General features: G+C 46.2%; 1 protein-coding gene across 1 annotated transcript in view; it reads left to right on the top strand.

Moving 5' to 3' along the window:
• The first annotated feature begins 12,886 nt into the window (after window positions 1-12,886).
• The window catches only part of C14H3orf20 (chromosome 14 C3orf20 homolog), a 59,081-nt gene continuing 49,561 nt past the window's right edge, over window positions 12,887-22,406 (top strand). Inside the window, exons 1-2 of the mRNA XM_004651411.2 lie at window positions 12,887-13,370; window positions 14,732-14,872. Coding sequence (XP_004651468.2) covers window positions 12,887-13,370; window positions 14,732-14,872 — 625 coding nt within the window. The remainder of the gene's footprint in view (window positions 13,371-14,731; window positions 14,873-22,406) is intronic.

The following is a 22,406-nucleotide window of genomic DNA, read 5'->3' on the forward strand; positions in this document are numbered from 1 at the left end:
TTCAATGGGGACTGGGACTGCCTTTCAGAGGACCCTGTGTGCCCTGTGCAGCTATAGACAGTCAGGAGCTGGCCACCAGGACAGTGGTAGCAGAGGGTCCTGCAAGAACTCAGTACAAGTCTGCAGTGCCCTGGAGGAACGGGAAAAACAAGTGAGCACGGGAGGCCCACTTCCTGTGGACTTCTTTGACCACGTTATGTCTGTCCCCATATCACTGCTCTGTGGAAGAGGGTCCAGTGGAGCATGGAGAGGTGAAGGACTGGTTCAAGGTCAGATTTGGAAACGTAAACACAATTTGTGTCTAATCTCCCAACTCCTGCTTTTCCTAGCACCCTCTGTTCCCAATTGTGTTGCCCCGTTTTCAAGCGGGTTTAGAGAGAAAAAAAAAATTTGGTTCTTAAAAGCTTAACCTGTAGCTTCATAGCAAAGGCAAGGTTGCCAGATCTAAGTGCCATTCTGGCAGCTTAATTGGGCAAGTACTTCTTTCAATACATTCATGTTGAAACTCAGTAACCCAGCTGCCTTTTTGGCAGAATTGACAAACATCCAAAAACTACATAGAAATGCAAGGGACCCAGGATAGCGAAAACAGAGTTGAAGGGCTGAAAACTTTTTAAAGACTTATTACTCAGCTACAGCAACACAAGTGGTATGGTAGTGGCATAAGGACAGACGCACAGACCAGTAGAATAGGAATAGACCCACGCTTCTATGACGAGGGTGCCAAAACCACCCAGTGGGAGAGTGAGTAATCTCTTTATCAGACAAGTGGCTCTTCCATGCCGAACAACTGGCTTTGGACTTTTTTTTAGCTCATAGATACAAAAATCAACTTGAGATAGATCAAAGACCTAAAAGTAAAGGCTAAAGCTACAAAACCAGCAAACTGTAGCAGCTTACAGGACAAAGAACACAAAAAATGGGTATACTAAAGAAACAGGATTACTAGACATGTTATAATAATCTGAAAGAAGAGGAGGAGAAAAAAGAGTAGATGATGTGAGCTGGAAAGAAAAATGTATTTGCAACGTCGAGTGCCAGGACTTGAGAAGTGGTGTAGGAAGGACAGAGAGTGGACAGAAGGACCTCTATTACTGCCTAGAGCCCCTAGGTGGACAGAAGTAGTTCAGCTCAGCCACTTGTCACTGTTGACTAATAACCAACTGTAAGTCATGTTTTCTGTGGTATCTCAAAGACTACAAGAAGCCTATTTCTTTTTATTTGTGTATTTGGAAGAGAGGACAAAGCAGAGAGAGAGAGAGGGGCAGGTAGAGAATGGTTGCACCAGGACCTCCAGCCATTGCAAACGAACTCCAGATGCATGTGCCACCTTGTGCATCTGGCTTATGTAGGTCCTGGAGAATCAAACCTTCAGTTCTTTGGCTTTGCAGGCAAGTGCCTTAACCACTAAGCGATCTTTCCAGCCACATATATGCCTATTTCTAGTTTTCTCTTTACCATGTACATTTGTTTAGGTTTTTGTTTTGTTTTGTAAGTGCAGATATATCCTCTTATTTCAGACTGTTGCAGTCAGGTTCACATTGCTGGTAGAAAACACCCATCCAAGAACAGCTTGTGGGGAAAAAAAAAAGAGGTTTATTTTGGCTTACAGCTCGAGGGGAGAGCTCCATGATGGCAGGGGAAAAGGATGGCATGAGCAGAGGGTGGACATCACCCCCTGGCCAACATAAGATGGACAACAAGAACAGGAGAGTATGCCACACACTGGCAAGGGGACACTGGCTATAACACTCAAGCCTGCCCCCAACAATACACTGTCTCCAGGAGGCTTCAATTTCCAATTGCCCTCAGCTGGGGAATGTAGAATCTACAACAGCTGAGTTTATAGGGGACACCTGAATCAAACCACCACACAGACCCAGAGGTCAAGTGTGAACACAACCTCAGAAGTCTTCCTTTCTCATGAACCAGTTTTGTACCAATGTCCAGCAGATGGCATTAGAGTTCAGATTTCAGATCCACTCTCTAAAATAGAAATACACTAAGCCACGGGTGTTATTTCCAGTTTTCTAAAATTTATTTATTTATTTATTTGAGAGAGAATGGGTGTGCCAGGACCTCTAACCACTGCAAACAAATTGCATGTGCTACCTTGTGCCTCTGGCTTACATTGGTACTGGGAAATTAAACCTAGGTCCTTAGGCTTCGCAGGCAAGTGCCTTAACCACTAAGCTGCCTCTCCAGCCCCATTTCCAGTTTCCTGAGAGCCACATTAAAGTGAAAATAGCTCTTGTATTTTATTTAACCCAGTATATCCAAATTATTTCACATAATATACAAAAATTATCAATGAGATTTCCATTGTAAGTCTTTTTGGAGAACCCACTGTGTGGACACCAGCTTTTCATCAGGAACATTTTATCTACTTAGATGCCATAAAACAATTGAACACAGTAACTTCATGTCCAAGTTGTTCAAACATAACGTGAGAGTTTTCCAATAGCTGAACAGTTTATCAAGTTTTAAATTTAAGAGTTTTTGTTTGGTTTCGCGGTGCTGGTGATAGAAACCAGAGCCATATGCATGTTTGTCAAGCACTCTGTCACTGAGCCCCACCCCAAATTGTAAACCCGAGTCTGTAAAACTGAGGTTTGGTTCCTTCATCGCTCTAGCCCCTTATCATTGCATATCAGACACACGCATTGGGGCTACTCTACTGACAGCCTTGCTTCCCCAGTGACCATTTACGGGCCTTCCGGTCCCCAGTACATCATCCTCCCATTAGGGACCAAAGGATTGGCAAGTCGCTTTCTCTTAGACATGTATTGAACATCCAAGGCATTCCACAGCTGTGTCTAACTTGGGGAGCAAGAAGTGGCAAAAGCCAGAGGAGGCTGTGACAACACCTTCTTTGTGCTCTGGAGAGGCAGGTGAACCGACCTGTGTCCTAAAATGTAAAAGAAATTGCTTTGAGCCCCTCGTCCTCATTGTAATCTCTCCTCTAGGCCTTTGTGAGTGCTGGTACGTTCATCTGAATTGGCTGAATAAATCATTTTGTTTGCTTGCAGCATTCCCAAAGGACAACTCTCAAATCCATATACATGAGATTGCTGCTGTTTGGCCATACATTTGCCAAAGGCTTGGGGGCCTCATTTATCCCCCTGGGCTGGTGTTCAGCTGACCTGGTTGTGACATACAGATGAGGCAGTGGAATTTAGAATCTGAAACGGGGGATGGGTACTGGTCTTTACAGTTAACACAACAGAGTAGCCACACCATATGGTAGCTCACTTCCTTTTAAGCCAGTAAACCAAGCTAAGTCAGTTTCATGTCAAACTGGTCCTGCGAAATAATACATGGCTAAGGTGAGTAATGATAACTGAAAATAATTTGCTAGCCTGAAAACAGTAAGAGATGAAACCTCCCCACCGGCTGGGTATGGGGAGGTGTGTTGCTAGTGAGGCTGTGATCTTCACCTCTGTGCTTATAGACAAAGAGTTTGGGGGGGAGGGCCATGATGGAGCAGTTGATGTTATTATCTAGAAAAACTGGAAAGTCAAAATGTTCACTTAAAGCAAAGTGTCTTCATTTAAAAAAAAAAAAAAAAAAACTAACCCAAGGTGGGAGGGATGGCTTAGCGGTTAAGGCGTTTGCCTGCAAAGCCAAAGGACCATTCCCCAGTACCCACGTTAGCCAATTCCCCAGTACCCACATTAGCCAGATGCACAAGCAGAGGCAAGGGGTGGGACATGTGTCTCGATTTCATTTGTAGTGGCTGGAGGCCCTGGCACACCCATTCTCTCCGTGTGTGTTTTTCTCCCTCTTTCTCTGTCAAATAAATAAAAAAAAATTTTAAAAATTTATCCCCCTGGCCTGGCAGTGGTGTGTGATGTTCTAAGCTGTGGTCGTTCTTAAATTTAGAGCTACTCGTGTGTGTGTGTGCTCACGTGCTGTTGCTTGGTCCTGGTCAGTGGGTATTAAGCTTGAACATGGGTGTCCTTCTCCCTCCTCACCCACTCCATCTTCTGCACACACACTCTGTGACTCAGACTTGTTAAAGAAAAAAAAAAATGGTTCTGTTCCCATCTGCTCTCCCAGGTCACAGGGGCTTCTGAGAGCTATGTTGCTGTCTGCAGGGACCCTAATTCTTACCTTTTTGCCAAAAATAACCATCTTTCCTTGAAAGTCTCTATATGTCTATAACTGTGCTAATTTTGTTTTCAAAATATTTATTACTAGAGAATGGATGCACCAGATGCATGTGCTGCCTTGTGCATCTGGCTTAGGTGGGTACTGGGGTATCGAACTTAGGTCCTTAGGCTTCATAGGCAAGCACCTTAACTGCTAAACCATCTCTCCAGAATCTCCCCCCCCCCTTTTTTGAGGTAGGGTTTTGCTCTAGTCCAAACTGACCTTGAATTCACTATGTAATCTCAGGGTGACCTTGAGCTCATAACAATCCTCCTACCTCTGCCTCCCCAGTGCTGGGATTAAAGACGTGCGCCACCACTTCCAGCTACCTAATTTTTGATCTATAGCATTTCAGAGAATGTGTAACAATGCACAAGTACCATTTAGTTTTGTTCTCTTTAACATTTCTAAAACTAAGCTGCTGGGTTATCTGGATTGCTGCCTAAGAGTCCATCAAAGTAGCTCAAAGACAGCCTGTCAACGCCAGGTGGTGGCTGTTTGCGCCACTTCACTATTAGGAAGGAAGCGGCTAGTGCATCTGAGATTGATTTAATAGACCCTCTGCCTTTGAAGCCATCCCCTTGGGCATCACTTTCAGAGAGAGAGAGATCACTGGGTCAAAAGGACAGCGGTTTTCATCTCTTGATTGGTCTTGTCAAGAAACCCATCTCAGTGAGGGCCCTTCGACAGACGCCACAGTAAATCTCCCTGACGGGAGAGGCTGGAGGCTCAGAAGGGAATCTAATGCACGATGGAAGTCACTGTGAGTCGGTTAGGCCTTGGCATGTCCGCTGTGCTCTGGCTCTGCACATGCGTGCTAACACTTCTCCATAGGGCCCTTCTGGTTCCCTCGGTTTGGAGCTCTCACTACCTCCAGGTGCTGCTGCTTATATACTGAGCAGCCACAGGACAGCGGGGGGGGGGGGTGGAGGTGGGCTCCACTCCATCAGTTTCTTTCCCACGCTGAGTCGCCCAAACAAGCCTGAAGCTATGCTTATTCACAGTGCAACCTCACTCCTCCAAGCCCTGGCTGAGAGCTATTGTGACTAAAATCAGAGGAAGTCAGAAACTAGAGACAATAACCAAGAAAGCCAGGCCAGTAGACCAAAGAAGCTCACTTTCACTTTTTTTTTAACTTAAATTTTTTTTATTTCTATTTTTCTCTATTCTTTTTTTTTTAAATTAGGAATATATTTTGTACAGACACATCATGTGTTGGTACCATCATTTCCCTCCTCCCTGTCCCCAGTCTGCTGAGGGCCCATCTCAGTGGGGTTGCTGGTATTCCCCATGGGGTTGTGGGTCACTGGGGGGAGGAGAATACCTCTGGGTATGCTGTCACAACCTGTAGCTCTTAGAATCTTTCACCCCCTCTTCCACAAAATTCCGAGCTGGGGTGGATGTGTTTTACTTTTTTTTTTTATTTTAGAGGGAACAGGAGAGAGAATTGGCGCTCCAGGGCCTCAGCCACTGAAACTGAACGCCAGACGCTTGTGCCACCTAGTAGGCATGTGCGACCTTGTGCTTGCCTCACCTTTGTGTGTCTGGTTTATGTGAGATCTGGAGGGTAGAACATGGGTCCTTGGGCTTCACAGGCAAGCATCTTATCCGCTAAGCCGTCTCTCCAGCCCCATGGGTGTGTTTTAAGTCTACTTCAGTATTAAACTCTCAGGAACTTCTGCTTGGGTGTGTGTTGAGTTTCCTCAGTGTCTCCATCACCCTGGTGCAGATTGGCAGGCTTGCTATTGACTTTTTGTTTAAATTTATGTATTTGCACATGTGTATAGGTGTGTGGTGGCGGGGAGGATGGGAATAGGGCCCCTTGCCACTACAGACATTAGCTACACCACGTTTTGCTCCAGCTTGCATGGGTGGCTTGGAAGCTAAACCTGGACCTGCAGGCTTTGCAATCAAGTGCCCTAACTGCTCAGCCATCTTTCCAGCCCAGTGTTAACACTGTTCTTAAGCATTCAGCTATGTACACTTTTACCTCAAAATGTGTTCTTGGATCAGGGCTAGTTTAAAGGGAGGGCATCTGCCTCTGCTGTTAAATCTCCACCCACATGTTCCATGACCACTGCCATACATGCGACCTGTCAGCATGTGGCCTGTGACTGACACGTGGAGTGGGTGGAAATGTTTCAATTCCTTGGTCTCACTAGACCACTGTTAGTCATGCAATCTGTTGTCCCATGCCTTGTGACAATGTCTCGGGAAGTGTTTTGATTTTGCAGCCACTGTAAGGTCTTTGGCACGATTGGCAAAAAGCCTCCTGCCCATCCTGTCTTGGCCATATTCACAACTTCACCTGCCGCCTTCTCACAGGCCCCAGTGCCCACCGTGCTTCAGATGGCCATGTTACATTGTCCTGTTCTTTTTGCCCAGGGTGCCCTCTCTCCTCCTATCTGCTTGGTGCTTTCTTAGTATCTTCAAGGACACCCTCCAGTGCTGCCTCCTTTTGACTTACTTCTTTGGGTTTTGTGGCCTTTACACTTCCTTTCTGTAGTGTGCCCCCTATTGTCTAATGTAAGGCACTTTTATTTTCCTGTTAAATGTTGAGCTGCTCAAGGGCAAGAGCCATATCTCAGTGCTGGAAAAGGGGCAGAGTAAAAATGGGATAGACGGGAAGGAGGGCAGGATGATACAACATGGTTGCATGTCAGAAATCATGTTTCAGGCTGGAGAGGTGGCTTGGTGGTCAAGACACTTGCTAGCAAAGCCAAAGGACCCAAGTTTGATTCCTCAGGACCCACATAAGCCAGGTGCACAGGGGGGCACATGCATCTGGAGGTTGTTTGCAGTGGCTAGAGGCCCTAGCACACCCATTCACTCTATCTTCCTCTCTCTCCCCGCCCTCTCAAATAAATAAAATATTTAAAGCTAGGCATGGTGGTGCACGCCTTTAATCCCAGCACTCAGGAGGCAGAGGTAGGAGGGAGGATCGCTATGAGTTCGAGGCAACCCTGAGACTCCATAGTGAATTCCAGGTCAGCCTGAGCTAGAGTGTGACCCTACCTCAAAAAACCAAAAATGTGTGTGTGTGTGTGTGTGTGTGTGTGTATGCATATATATATATGCATATATTAAATAACATTTCATAGCAAGAATAGAGATGAATAAAGTGGCTTAAATTTAGTCAGGGTTCATTTTCTTACATGAAAGAAGTTTGGAAATAGGCAAAGGATGACATGGGGGTGCCACAGTGTTGTCAGGAGGCCAAGTTCTCTCTGGTGCATGGCTCCTTCTTCAAGGTCACCTGATGGCCCATTGGCTGCTGAGTCTACAGCCATCTCATCTATCCCAGACTAGAAGGATAAGAAGGGCAGCAAGTAGATAGTGTTCTTGCCATGCAGGCAGCCTTTAAAAAGATGTTTTGGATCCTCTGCAGAACAGCTCTTCTTCCTGTGTTGGGTCGATTACAGCCATGTGGTCACTTCTAGCTAAGTTTGGAGTGTGTGTGTGTGTGTGTGTGTGTGTGTGTGTGTGTGTGTGTGTTGAGGTAGGGTCTCACTCTAGCCCAGGCTGACCTGAAATTCACTATGTTGTCTCAGGCTGACCTCAAACTCCCAGTGATCCTCCTACCTCCTGAATGCTGGAATTAAAGGTGTGTGTCATCAGGCCTGTCCAATTTGGTTTTTTGTTGTTGTTTTGTTTTGTTCTAGCTGAGTTTTTTTGTTTTTGTTGTTTTTTGTTTGTTTGTTTGGTTGTTTTTTTTTTTTTTTTTTTTTTTTTTGGTTGGTTGGTTTTGGCTTTTCCCAGGTAGGGTCTCCCTCTAGCCCAGGCTGACCTGGAATTCACTATGTATTCTTAGGGTGGCCTCGAACTCACAGCAATTCTCCTACCTCTGCCTTCCGAGTGCTGGGGTTAAAGGCATGCACCACCACACCTGGCTTTTAGCTGAGTTTTAAAGACGTGTGGTAATAAGTTATCTGTGTATTTGATTAAAAACAGCATTGCTTCTTTAGAAATTTATTTGAGAGAGAGAATGGGCACACCTGGGCATCCAGCCACTGCAAACAAACTCCACACACGTGTACCCCCTTGTGCACATGTACAACATTGCACGCTTGCATCATTGCATCTGGCTTATGTGGGACCTGGAGATTCGAACATAAGTTCTTAGGCTTTGCAGGCAAGTACTGCTAAGCCATTTCCCCAGCCCATTAACGTTATTATGTATAGTCTTTATTACCTTATGCTACATTTGAGGTACTTGTGCAGTTTTTTTTTTCTTCTTGTTGTTTTGGAGTTTGTTTTGTTTTGTTTTTTGAGGTAAGGTCTTGCCCTAGCCCAGGCTGACCTGGAATTCACTCAGGGTGGCATTGAACTCACTGCAATCCTCTTACCTCTGCCTCCCAATGCTGAGATTAAAGACGTTCACCACTGTGCCCAGATATCATTGCTTTTCAAAGTGGCTTTTAGGTCTGAATCAACACTTCTCCAAGGAAGATATGAGCAGCCAACAAGCTCATGAAAGATACTGGGCATCAATACATACTCAGGACTTGCAAACCAAACCCATAACTTCACACCCACAGGATGACACCAGAACCGAGAGACAACAGTAACAAAGTTTGTAGACAAAAACATGTAGGAATGAGAACTCTGGTGGCTTTTCAGCTGGGTCTGCGAAGCAGTGCCAGCACTTTAGGAAAGAGCCCAGGGTTTTGTTTTCATAAAGACACACATGGAGCAATCACACAACCGTGCACATCTATTGCCAGACGCATGCACACATCTGAGGAAAGAGTAGCCATTCCTCAGGTGGGGAGATGACTCAGCCGGTAGAAGTGCTTGCTGCACAAACATGACCACCATGAGTTCAGATCCTCAGAACCTGGGCACAGCTGGATGTGGCAGCATGTAAAACATCTGTAATCCCAGCATGCATATGGTGAGAGGGAGCATGGAGAAAGGAGAATCCATGGATGCTCATGGGCCAGCCTGTGTGGGGTACACACAGCAGCAAAAAATAGACTGCTTCAAACAAGGTGGAACATGAGGACCCAAGCTTGTCCTCTGACCTCCACACACCTGCCATGGCACACGTGCACCCACACTCACACACATGCAGGGTTTTTTATTTATTTTTTTCAAGGTAGGGTCTCACTAGTTCACGCTAACCTGGGACTATATAGTCCCAAGCTGGCCTCAAACTCACAGCAATCCTCCTAATTTTGCCTCTCCAGTGCTGGGATTAAGGTGTGTGCCACCACACCCAACCACAAAGGTTTTTTGCTGTTGTTTGTTTGTTTTTTTAAAAAGCCTTCCTCTAAAACGGGCATGGTGGTGCAAGCCTTTAATCCCAGTATTCGGGAGGCAGAGGTGGGAAGATCACTGTGAGTTTGAGGCCACTCTGAGACTACCTAGTGAATTCCAGGTCAGCCTGAGCTACAGCGAGCCCCTACCTCAAAAAAAAAAAAAAAAAAAAGCCTTCCTCTGCCACTCAAGTTTGACATAGGAAAGCTTGCTGACACTGTGTGCAAAAATGTGTGTGGATGTTTCTGGCAGCATTATTTATGATTATCAAAAAATCAGAAATGTGCATCAGTTTGTGAGTGAGTATATCAGCTGATTGTGGCATATCCATAGAAGGGAATATTACTCAGTCATAAAAAAGAATGGAGTACTTATACATGCTACAACATAGATGGCTTAATAAAAACACACATGGCAACCAAAGAAAAGCCCATCACAAAAGGCCACATACTTATTATTCCATTGATACGAAATGTCCAGTACAGACAAATCTAAGTAGAAAAAAAGCTAGATACGTTGTCTGGGGTGGTGAGGAAATGGAGAATGAATAATTGCCAATGGGTTTGTTTTGGAGATGATGAAATATACTAAAATTAGAGATGTTTGTTGGTTGCATATCTCTGAATATTCTAAGTAGTGTTATACATGTTAAAGGTATGGATTGTCTGATATAGGAACTATATCTTGGCAAGCCTGCTTTAAGAATCAGCTTTAATCTATAAGTCATATATTCAAAATTAACCTCAAAAGAAAGGAACTACTTAGGAAGGTTGGAGAGAGGACAGTTAACCTTAATAAGGATTTTCCCAAGGATTATTTTAATAATCTTCTCTGTTTGAGTCCTGTCAATTTTTGTTTGTTTGTTTGTTTTGGTTTTGCGAGGTAGGGTCTCACTCTAGCTCAGGCTGACCTGGAATTCACTATGTAGTCTCAGGGTGGCCTCAAACTCACTGCGGTCCTCCTACCTCTGCCTCCCCAGTGCTGGGATTAATGGTGTGTGCCACCATGCCCGGTCTGTCTGTTAAAGTTTTTTTTGAAAGAGGAGAAGGGGAGAAGAGAGGAGAAGGGAGGGTGTGGAGGAGACAGCAGGAAAACCTGCCCTGCACAGTCAGGTTCAAGACCCCTCTGGCCCACTGCCAGAAGACTGGGGTTCTGAGTGCTTTCTTTGTTCTGTATACTCATTTCCAAAATGAATCATTTTCCTGAGTGCACAAAGCTGAGGAACGGAGATGCCTAGGGGCGCAGCAAATAGGTATAAGAAGCCACTTTGTCTACGAGCCAGCAGAATGTTAGAAAGCTTTGCCTGGTGGAGCTGTTGTTCTATGGAGATTTTGTTTCTGATAGGGCCACGGAGACAGCTTAAAGGCCATGAAGAAGTAGTGTGGTATGTGGAAAGGCCTCCATGCTTTGAGTCTGGGGACAGGCAACTCCTAAGCCAGAGCTCCCGTTCCTCATCAGCCAGACAGGACAGATGACAGCATCCTTACCACAGGCTGGACACACAGCCGTGAACATGTGTGCACCCAGGGAGCTGCCCTGGCGCGGCCCTTGAGGGCAGGGTTTGAAAAGGGAAAGGATTGCCTGAGTGAAAGAGAGAGCTGTGGACACAGTGGAGAAGCGGCTGTCAGGCTGGACATGGCTGGGTGTCAAGGATGGTCAGAAAGTGCAGCCAGCAGTCTGACCTTGGCCATCAGGGCCAACATTAGGGCTAGTGCACCAGTTGGGCTGCTTGGAGTTAGATAAGACATGAGCTGACACCATATAGACATGCTGGAAAGGCCATCAGAGGATAATCCCTTGCCCTGGGTTTATGCCCTTCCTGCCGAGGCTCCCCTCCAGGAAGCACCCCAGGAATCAGTAGAAATCAGTTGTTCTTGTATAGGATAAGGTCAAGAGTCAGCTGATGTTGGAGACCGCTGTCATATCTCAGTGTTGTTTGACGGCATAATTGTACAAACGTAAACAGATATGCCACAAGTTGAGGAATGCAGCTGCTTCTACCTCAAATCCTAACCACTGGCCCCCATTCTGTTTCCCATAGCCAGGTGCTTTTCCTAGCAAACAAACCTGTTATCTTAAAACCACAGGCCGTAAAAGCAAGGAGCTTCTCTCAAGACAGTCTATATTATGTCAAAGTAATTATTTGTGATGGTTGCATAAACCTAAAAATAAAAACACCGTGGGCCAAGATTCAGTGCCTCTGATCCCAGTTGGGACAGAGAGCTCCCTGGCTCCCCCACTTCTCGATGTCTAATTAATTGAGTGTCGTGAGTTTCTTTCTCTATGCATTGCCGTCCTCCTTCTAGGACCTGAACCCTCCAACACTGGCCGCAGCAGGTTTATGTTGTTATAAATGAGTTTGATGAATGCCATCCCCACTGAGTTCAAGGCCCCAAATGCCACTTGCACTCTATTAAAGAGGGAAATATTGGGCTGGAGAGATGGCTTAGCGGTTAAGCGCTTGCCTGTGAAGCCTAAGGACCCCGGTTCGAGGCTCGGTTCCCCAGGTCCCACGTTAGCCAGATGCACAAGGGGGCGCACGAACCTGGAGTTCATTTGCAGAGGCTGGAAGCCCTGGCGCGCCCATTCTCTCACTCCCTCTGTCTTTCTCTCTGTGTCTGTCGCTCTCAAATAAATAAATAAAAAATTTTAAAAAAGAGGGAAATATTTAGCCACGCTCCATTGATTGTAAGGTATTCCTTTCCATACCACATCTCTGAAATTGTGGTATATCTTTTAGTCAGTGCCATCTTTCATACTTTTTTTTTCTACTAACATGGTGTGTCTTCCTGTCCCTGAGGTCTGAAGCCTGATTAAACACGGCCAGTGACATTTGTCATTTCGCTGTGGTAGTGCTCCTCTTCATTCTTCGCTGTCGGGTTTGGGATGTGCAGTTTGGAGTTGGGACCAGGAGTTCCTGTGTTATTTGCCTCTGGAGAGAAAGAGACACACCGTGGAGCAGCCGCTAACGGAATGCCATATTTTTTTTTTTTGGTTTTGGTTTTGCAGGCTTTTATCACCAGACCACCAGCAGGTCATCCACGCTCAGATTACTAAGTACTACAAGAGATGAGGTGAGGTGAGACCCTTCTCCATTCTGTGGCTCTTTTGTCCCTCCAGCCCCCAAGTTTCTGCCTTTGACTCTCAGTCTGTAGCTTTTCTGGGCCCATCCTCAACCAGGAGGCTCTTCCCAGCACGACTCAGCAGTGTTGGAATCCCAAGGAAGATGGGGGGGGGCACACTTTGCTCTGGTGTGGGTGAGTGACCAGTGACTTCCTCACCCTTCTGGGATAGGAGCCACCGGTGCAGTGACCTATGAGCGCCACTTGTGCACATCTACCACACCAGTCTTCAAGGCTTCTCTGTAGGTGAGGGGTGCTGACCCAGTTACCTCTCAAAGAGTGCTGAGTCTCAACAGCTGAAGATGTCCTCTGAGATGGACAGTGTCACCTAGCAGAATGTGCGCCCGGGCGATATGAGCATGGTCAAGACCAACAGAGAGCTGTACCTACAGAACTTGGCCACGGCCCCCAAGCTGCTGGCCCGCATCTCTAAACTCCTCATCACCTGCCGCAACGCGGGCATTGCCATCCCCAAGGGCATCCGGAACATCTTTGAGTTCACCTGGGAGGAGCTCATCAGTGACCCCGCAGTGCCCACCCCATCTGACATCCAGGACCTGGTGGTCAGCTTTGGAGCCCCCTCAGTGGTGCTTGCAGAGGTGGTCCCGGTGCAGACCCCTGTCCAGAAGAAGCCGCCGCCGCCGCCCCCGCTGCCCACCGTGAGGACAGGGCCGCCCACAGCCACCAGGGCGGGCAAGCACTCTGCCCTCTTCCCCATCCCTTCCCGCCAAGTGTCCCCTGGCCAGGAGACCCTGCGTAAGTTCCAGCGGCAGTCGATCCACCTGCTCACGGAGCTGCTCTCCCTGAAGATGAAGGCTATGGTAGAGTCGGCCTCGGGTAAGGCTGCTCACAAACAACCCCCACCTCTTCTGCCCGCCAGGGTGACAGGTCCACCGCATCTACCCTCACATACAAGCTGAGCGTCCTTAATCCAAAAGCCTAAACGGTTTTGAGTGCTATCATGATGCCACAGTGGACAAATCCCACACAACCGATGTCCTACGATGAGCTGCAGGCACACTAAAAAGTCTTATATAAAAGGGCCTCCAGCCTGTGGAGCGTACATGACGCATCAGGGGGCTTCATGTTTACATTGGGGTTCCATCCTCAGACAGCTCATCATGCAGATGAAAATATTCCTAAAATCCAAAATCACCTACAACTCTTTTGGTCCCAAGGGCTTTGGATAAGGGATACTCAACCTGTATATAGATGCTGTCTAAGAGTCTGCTATAGGAATTGAGCTTTTTTTTCCCCCCCCCCTTTCCTTGACCATATCTTCTTATCCTCCCTTCCCCCCATTTTCTCAGCTTTTTGGAGACAGTTTGGAAGGTTAGCAGTAGGAGCAATGAGAAGTCAGAGATCGACGGTAGAGGTTGGGGTAATGGTGCAGAGGTGGGCAGAGCTGAACCCAGGAGTGGTGACATGTAGCATTTATGGATCAAGAGGATCAGTTGGTGCTAAGGAGATGGCTCAGATGGAAAAGCACTTTCCACACAGGCATGACGACCCAACTTCAACACCCACATAAAAGCTGAGCATGTCAGTACATGCTTGTAATTGCAGTCCTGGGGAGGTGGAGATAGGAGACTCCCTTGGGCTTTGGTAGTTAGTCTAGCTGAATCAGTGAGCTCCAAGTTCAGTGAGAGATCCTGCCTCAAAAAAAAAAAAAAAAAAGAGGTGGGCCGGGTGTGGTGGCGCACACCTTTAATCCAGCATTCCGAAGGCAGAGGTAGGAGGATCACCAGGAGTTTGAGGCCACCCTGAGACTACATAGTGAATCCCAGGTCAGCCTGAGCTAGAGTGAGACCCTACCTCAAAAAAAAAAAAAAAAAAAATGAAGTGGAGAGCAATTGAGGAAGATACTCAATGTTGAGCTCTGGCCTCTATACATGCAGACATGTACATGCATACACATGAACATGTATAGACATACAAAAGAGAAAGAAGAGCATTAGTTGGTAGGTAGTCAGTCATGCCCAGCCAGTACCAGGGGGAAGTTGTAAGAGCCTGGGTTCCTCCAAGTTGAAGGGCAAGGCAAGAGCCTAGGACTGTATTGTCAATAGAGCCTTCTTGAGGCTCCCTTACTTCAGACCTCTCACCCTTATGCTGGGAGTAGGTCTTATTTACAAAGGTCTTTTTCTGGAAGTGTCATTCATGCCAAGAGGAAAACATATTGCCTTTGGTCGTTCCCTTAGTAGGTGCCAATCCCTTGGACATCACCAGGCGCTTTGTGGAAGCCAGTCATCTCCTCTATCTCAATGCCAAGGAGATGGCCTTCAACTGTCTGATCGGCACCTTCGAAAGAAACTGCTTTAGTGCGGGATATCTGGAGAAAGGTGGGTGCCAACAAGAAGGCGCTGGAAAGGTAAAGGTCACAGTCTGAATGGTTTATCCCAAGGTCCGAGGTAGATGTGAGATACTGCCATGATGCCAATGAGCAGATAATCAGTGCACTTCCTGTGGAGGGCAGTCTGGGTGTCTGATGGATGATTTCTGCACCTCACAGTCCCGCAGCTCCTCTCATAGGTCATTTCCTAGAGCGTGCTTCTCAAGCAATCTGTGGTAAAGGGCCAGTTTTTTAAACGTCCCACTTGTTGTGAACCAGCCCTTTGTAAACTTGGTAAAAATGTCACCGCAACAACATCCAACCCCCACATTCACACCCCCAAAAATATATCTCATAACCATTCTCTATTACCTACAAAGTCACCTATTTCCATCTCTAGTGTTCACAGAGGCAGTGTCATTGTCAAGCTCCCCTGATGGTTGGAGCGCTTAAATATCTTAAATAAATAAATATCTTTTACACATCTAGATAGTAAAATTGAGATCTTGTGGGAGAAGTAGAGGGTTTCATGGAAGTGATGCTGGGGAACTTCCCAATTCATAGAGAAAGTGCAGGTGCTTGCTGCGGGGAAATGAAAGTAGTCAGCCACTGAAGAGGGAAAATTCCCTCAGACAATGCAAAATAGAAAGGATGTCTGAGTTATCAAAGAACTTAAAATAAAATGATAAAGCCCTGGAATATTTTTTCAAAGGGTATATATGAAGGGACTCATTTTATTACAATGTTTAGATATCCATGCAAAAAAAGAAAAAACACCAACCCAAAACTGGCATAAATAAGTTTTCTTTTGTAAATTTCCTGGAGAGGGAGGAGGGAGTCTCAGGTCTGTTGTATGAGTGTGGGAGTCTATCAGACAGGAAACACCAGGAAAGTCCCAGCCCAGTCCTTAGCACTCTCCTCTGTGACTATGAGTTCCGCATGTGCAGAATCAGTTGGCCAGTTGGCATGGGTTGAAAATATTCATAAAAGGTTGCTTATATACTGAACATATGTAGACATTTTTCCTTATCATTCCCCATACCACACAGAATAGCAACTACAGTGTAAAGTTTATATTGTATTAAGTATTATAAATCACATAGACATGATTCAAGTATGTAGACGAGGGGCTGGCGTGATGGCTCAGTCAGTAAAGTGCTTGCCTCGTAGGTACAGGATCTGAGTTTGATTCCCAGTGCCTGTATAAATACCAAGCAAGGTAACACACAATTGTAATTCTAGTGCTAGGGAGGTAGAGACAATAGGATGCCTGAGACTCACTGGTCAGCCAGTCTAGTCTTTGGTGAGCTCCAGGCCAATGAGAGACCCTGTCTTGAAGGAGGTAGAGATGGTACTTCTAAGGATGACACCCAGCATTGTCATGTGGCCTGCACACATTTACATTGTGGTTTGATTCAGATGTCCACCATAAACAGGTGTTCTGAATGCTAGGTACCCAGCTGATGGAGATTCAGGAATTAATGCCTCCTGGAGGCAGTGCATTGTTGGGGCCGGGCTTATGGGTATTATAGCCAGTTTCCCCTTGCCAGTGCCTGTCACACACTCCTGTTGCTATTGTCGACTTTATGTTGGCCAGGGGTGATGTCCACCCCCTGCTCATACCATCATTTTCCCCTGCCATCATGGAGCTTCCCCTTGAGCCTGTAAGCCAAAATAAACCTCTTTTTTCCCACAAGCTGCTCTTGATTGGGTGATTTCTACCAGCCATGTGAACCTGACTGCAACAGTAAAGTTGGTACCAGGAGTGGGGTCATTTGCTGCTAGACACCTGACTGTGTGGCTTTGGCCTTTTGGAGCTGATTTTCGAGAGGAATGTGGAAGGATTTGAAACCTTGGCCTAAGAGATAACTTGCAGTGCTGTAAGTACAGCTTGATGGACTATTCTGGTCAAACTCAGACCTGAATGCAATAAGAACTATGGACTGTGAGATTTGGCTTATAAGGGTGAGAAAGAGTTGTTTTTTTTTTTTTCTTAAGATTTATTTTTCTTTATTTATTTATTAGAGACAGAGAGAGAGAGAGAGAGAGAGAGAGAGAATGGGCATGCCAGGGCCTGCAGCCACTGCAAACAAACTCCAGACATGTGCATCTGACTTATGTGTGACCTGGAGAATTTAACCTGGGTCCTTAGGCTTTGCAAGCATGTGCCTTAACCACTAAGCAATCTCTCCAGCCTGAGAGAGAACTTTGCTTGGACTGGGCTAAAAGCAGTTTGTGTGAGAGGCTTACTGTTATGCCTGTGTCCTGAGAACTTATGCAGGGTTGCTTTGCATAGAAATGGACTGGTATGAGCACAGGGATATGACAAAGAAATAAAATCTTTGGGCTGAAACTTCTACCTGTTCAGCTGCAATTATATGAGAGATTACAACTTTTGAAATTGGGCCAACTGACGTGCACTGAGGCAACAGGAAGAATGTAGACTCTTCTGAAGGAGCCTGAATGCTCAGGTTATCTCCTGTTCTTCAAAGTCTGCTTTATTCCCCCCTAGATTAACAAATTGGCACTTACCTGGTATTATGGAGTATAAGAAATGCAAGAAAGAGAGGGTCATTGAATTTACAACACAGTCTTGTGTTTTGGAAATGGCCATGGCCAATGTGAAACAGATTTGCTAGATGCCTACATGGAGACCTGATGGAGCCATGAGGATGGGCTGTGGCTTTCATTGGAGACCCCGTGGAGATGCCAGCTCTATGATATGGCTGCTGAGGAGAGTTACCAGCACCAAATGAAGTTTTCCAGGACTGTGAATAGCCTACCTCGAGGGGCAGAATTGGAACTCCAGAGAGTTGTTAAAATTATCAGACTTAGAGATTTGACATTGACTAGAGTTGTTGAACTTGAAGCTAGAGACTTTGACATTTGCCCTGTTTAAATCTTGTATTGGTCGAATATTTCTTTGCTATGCCCAATGCCATCTTTTGCAGTGTGAGTGTTTATTTTGTGTCATAATGGATTTGGGGGGGGGGATTTTTGATATTATGGCTCAGTAAAAGACCGTAGACTATGGGGATATTTGGACATAATTAGGATTGATAAAAATTATGAGGACTTTTAAAATTAGATTAATGCATTGTATTTTATATCATGTATGGTTATCAGTTTATGGGGGCAAAGGGGTGGAATGTGGTGGTTTGATTTAGGTGTCCTTTATAAACTTATGTGTTTGAATGCTAGGTTCCCAGCTGATGGATATTTGGGAATTAAAGCCTCCTGGAGGCAGTGTATTGTTGGAGACGGGCTTTATAGGTATTATAGCCAGTTTCCCCTTGCCAGTGTTTGGCATACTCTCCTGTTGCTATTGTTCACCTTATGTTGACCAGGGGGTAATATCCATCCTCTGCTCATGTCATCAATTCCCCCTGCCATTTTGGAGCTTCCCCTCAAGTCCATAAGCCAAAATGAACCCTTTCTTCCCCCAAAGCTGCTGTTGGTTAGGTGATTTCTGCCAGCAATACAAACCTGACTGCAAAAGGTCCCAAGTATAGAATCATATCAGCCAATATAAAAACACGCTCACAGGACTGGAGAGATGGCTTAGTGGTTAAGGCACTTGACTGTCAAGCCTAATGAGCCAGGTTCAATTCCCCAGTACTCACATAAGGCAGATGCACAAGGTGGTGTATGCTTCCGGAGTTTGCTTGCAGTGGCTAGAGGCCCTGGTGTGCCCCTTCTATCTGCTTCTCTCTCTTACTCTTAAATAAATAAATAAAATATTTTAAAACACACACACACATATAACAAAAAACCCTAGTATATAGGAGAATGTCTGTAGGTTCTACACAAATACGGTGTATTTTATATGAGGAACTTGAATATCCAAGGGAACTGATGCCTAGTGGATATGACTGTATTATGCCTCATCATTAAAGATGATAATAAAGATAAAGGAGAATGGCTCTCACTATTAGTGTTCCATCTTACATAATGTGTTTTAAGCATTTTCTTCAGGATGACAGGCTTTTGCCTCCAGGCACCATCCCCCTGCATCCCTCATAGTTTATAATTCATGGGGTGAAGAAGAGTGAGAATGGAATTTGGCTGAGTTCTGGGAGCCTTTGAGGGGATTTCTATGAGCTGGTGAACCCATGAAGGCTGAGACAGCCCCTTATCATGGAGCTTACCCAGGCACTGCTGGGACAGATGCCCCTTTCTTTAAAAAAGCTTTGAGTTTAGCCATAGGAGGGTAGTGGGCAAAATACAAATGAATGAGTAATCTATTCACTTTTGGGTAAAAAAGCATTCAGTTGTCCCAGTACTTTTAATGAGACAGCTCTCCCAGGATTTATAAAATAAGTTTTCAATAGCACGATGTATTTGAGTATTTTATGTTTTTCTGGACTGTCTTCCAGTGTGCAGTAGGCCCGAGTTGTAGCTGGGCCTGGTGAGTCTTGTTAACATCAGCTCTGCTAAGGGTGCCATCTACATGGTAATACGACTGCTTCCTACCCTTCCACTTGCCCTCGCACCTACACATCCTGGCTTAACGAGGCTCCTTTATTTTTAGCTGATAGCAATATTACTGAGCAAAACATCTTGCTATCTAACAGAAGGAGGTATTTGATGTGTGTGTGTGTGTGTGTGTGTGTGTGTGTGTGTGTATTATAGTTCCCCTGTAATGCAGAGTCCATTCCCTTCAACAAGTTCCAAAGTTAACCTCCCGACGCCCAGGTGATGCCAGCAGCAGGCCCCATTATCCTCAGAGGTGGCGTAATTCCCAAGGATGGCTATTCCCTTATAATAGGGAGGCCTTGCATCTAAGCAGAACCAGCAGTCATCAGTGAGTTCAGGCCTAGAGTTATTTATCACTTGATAGGTGGCCCAGAGTAAGTCCCAAGGTCCAGATTGGTGTTGGGGCTCCTGACTTGGGGCAGGGCTCCTGGATGGGATATAAGTCACACTAGGCTTATTTGTTAGGTTGGGCTTTTCAGTAGGCATGGCCTACTGCTCCTGTGGTGACATTTTAACGGGTGGCAGGACCGGGTTGGGACGTAGTGGTACTTCAGACCCAAATTTTATCTTTTGAGTTAGGAGCTGGATAGTGAATTATATCCCAAAATCACTATTTGGTTGATAAAACCGTAGTCCCCATGTGTTTCCTGCTCTCCAGTTGGTGGCTTTTTTACCTTTTGGGGTAAACTTAATAGTGATTAGATTACAGGTACTAAAAGTACATGGTCCACCTAGACCATTTGAGTAGAGTTTGGGCTGCAATCCATATCCCCATCCTGATGAGTCTGACCCTGGGCTCCCTTTAACTATAATGAGGTCAGCCTTAACTGTGGGGCGGGTGTCCCAAGAGATTGTTCCTGTTGACTCGCAGTCCCAACTTGCACAAAAGAACGATTCCACCCCCCCACACCTTTGGTTTTCTGAGACTTGGCTCTCCTGCCCCCTGGGCAGACATAGAAAGGGGTGTGTCGCACCATGTTGCACCCACTTGGGTAGTAGCAATTTTGGAGTTCAGCATAGGTAACCCAATCCCCTTCAGTCAACGTGCACAAGTCAAATGTATTGTCAGGGAACCAACTTCCAAGAGGGGCTGAGTGGGACGTGAAATTAACATTCGCCCCTGTAGCCGTGTTAGTAACCACCCATGTGAGGCTACATGGTTCATGATGGTTAGGTCCAGTAAGGGCCAAACCCATAGCAGAGATCAAGATCAGGATTTGTAAAGTCTTAGCTTTACTGGATCCAGTGGGTGGGGCTGAGTCTTCCATCCTTCTGGAGTCGAGTCGTCAGGAGGCCTCTCCCATCGGTGTTGAAACTGTTGAGTGGTCTCTGGTCCCTCAGGCTTGACGTAGGAGTGATGTATTCAGGTCCTGACTCCGTCAAACTTCACGGCTATGGGTGTGGTCAAGATTACCGTGCGAGGGCCTTTCCATCATGGCTCGAGAGTCTTGTGATTGTGCCTCTTAATCCAGACTTCCTCGCCTGGTTCAAATGGGGGTTAGGAAGGGGAGCTGACTCATAGATCTGGCGTATATCTGGCCAAATCTGTTTTTGGACCTTGTGGAGAGCTTGTAGGGATTCCGGGAACTTCTGATGGTCAAATTCTGCAAGGATCTCAGGTTGAAGGTTAGGCAGAAGCAGTGGGGGCGGGCTCCCATATAGTTTTTCAAAGGGAGTTAGGCCTAGGGTATAGGGGGTGTTTCTAGCTTTATACAGGACATAAGGAAGAAGAGCTACCCAGTCACCGCCAGTTTCTAGGGTTAATTTAGTTAAGGTCACCTTTAAGGTCTGATTCATTCTCTCTACCTGGCCTGAACTCTGGGGATGGTAAGCACAATGAAGTTTCCAATGTGTCCCCACAATCCTAACAAGCAACTGTGTTACCTGAGATATGAAGGCAGGTTTATAACCAGATCCCAACAATGAAGGCAGTCCACACCTGGGGATAATCTCTTCTAGCAGCTTCTTAGCCACTATGGTGGCAGTCTCTTTCTTGGTGGGGAATACCTCCACCCAGCCTCAAAAGGTGTCCACGAGAACTAAAAGGTACTTGTATCCATATAAACCCAGGTTGACTTTGGTGTAATCTATTTCCCAGTTTGCACCTGTCTCTGTCCCTGTAGCCGGTTTTCCCGGGGCCTTTTGTCCTACAGTCAAGGGATTTGCTGCCTTACAGGTAGGACAGTGGGAAATAAGCTCATTCATGAAGGGCCCTAGGTGAAAAATTTTGTAGTTAGCATTTCTCAGCAGCTCCTTAAGTTTCCTAAGACCCAGATGGATATTTTGATGAATCTGATGAAGGAGCTGTTTAGCAAATTCTGAAGAGAGAATTATTCGGCCCTCAGCTGTATAGAGCCATCCTTCTTTTTGAAAGAGTCCTTGGCATTTCGTTAGGTTCCCCCTTAACTTTTGAGCTGTAATGGGGTGGGGGAGGGTCAGAGGGAGCCCTGGTGGAAGCATTGCCACCAAGGCCATGGCTGTGGAGTCTAGTGCAGCCCCTTTTGCGACCTTATAGGCCAATCTGTTCCCTTTTTTCCCTTTTTAGTTCTGTTCTCTTCCCCATTTTGATGGCCCGGGCAATGGACGATGGCTATCTTGAGGGGCAGCCATATCGCCTCTAATAGGGCTACGATCTCATCTTGTGTTTTGATGGTTTTTCCTTCCACCGTGAGCAGCCCCCTTTCCTTGTAGATGAACCCATGGACATAAGCCGTGGCAAAGGCATATCGGCTGTCCATGAAGATGTTTGCAATTTTGCCTTTGGCCATTTTAAGGGCCTGGGTCAGGGTAATTAGTTTGGCCCTCTGGGCTGAAGTCCCCGGTGGTAGGGCAGAGGCCCATACTGCAGAGCCAAGAGTTGCTGACATAGGGCTGGAGAGATGGCTTAGCGGTTAAGCGCTTGCCTGTGAAGCCTAAGGACCCCGGTTCGAGGCTCGGTTCCCCAGGTCCCACGTTAGCCAGATGCACAAGGGGGCACACGCGTCTGGAGTTCGTTTGCAGTGGCTGGAAACCCTGGCGCGCCCATTCTATCTCTCTCCCTCTATCTGTCTTTCTCCCTGTGTCTGTCG

This window comes from Jaculus jaculus, chromosome 14, assembly GCF_020740685.1.
Source record: "Jaculus jaculus isolate mJacJac1 chromosome 14, mJacJac1.mat.Y.cur, whole genome shotgun sequence".
Lineage (NCBI taxonomy): Eukaryota > Metazoa > Chordata > Mammalia > Rodentia > Dipodidae > Jaculus > Jaculus jaculus.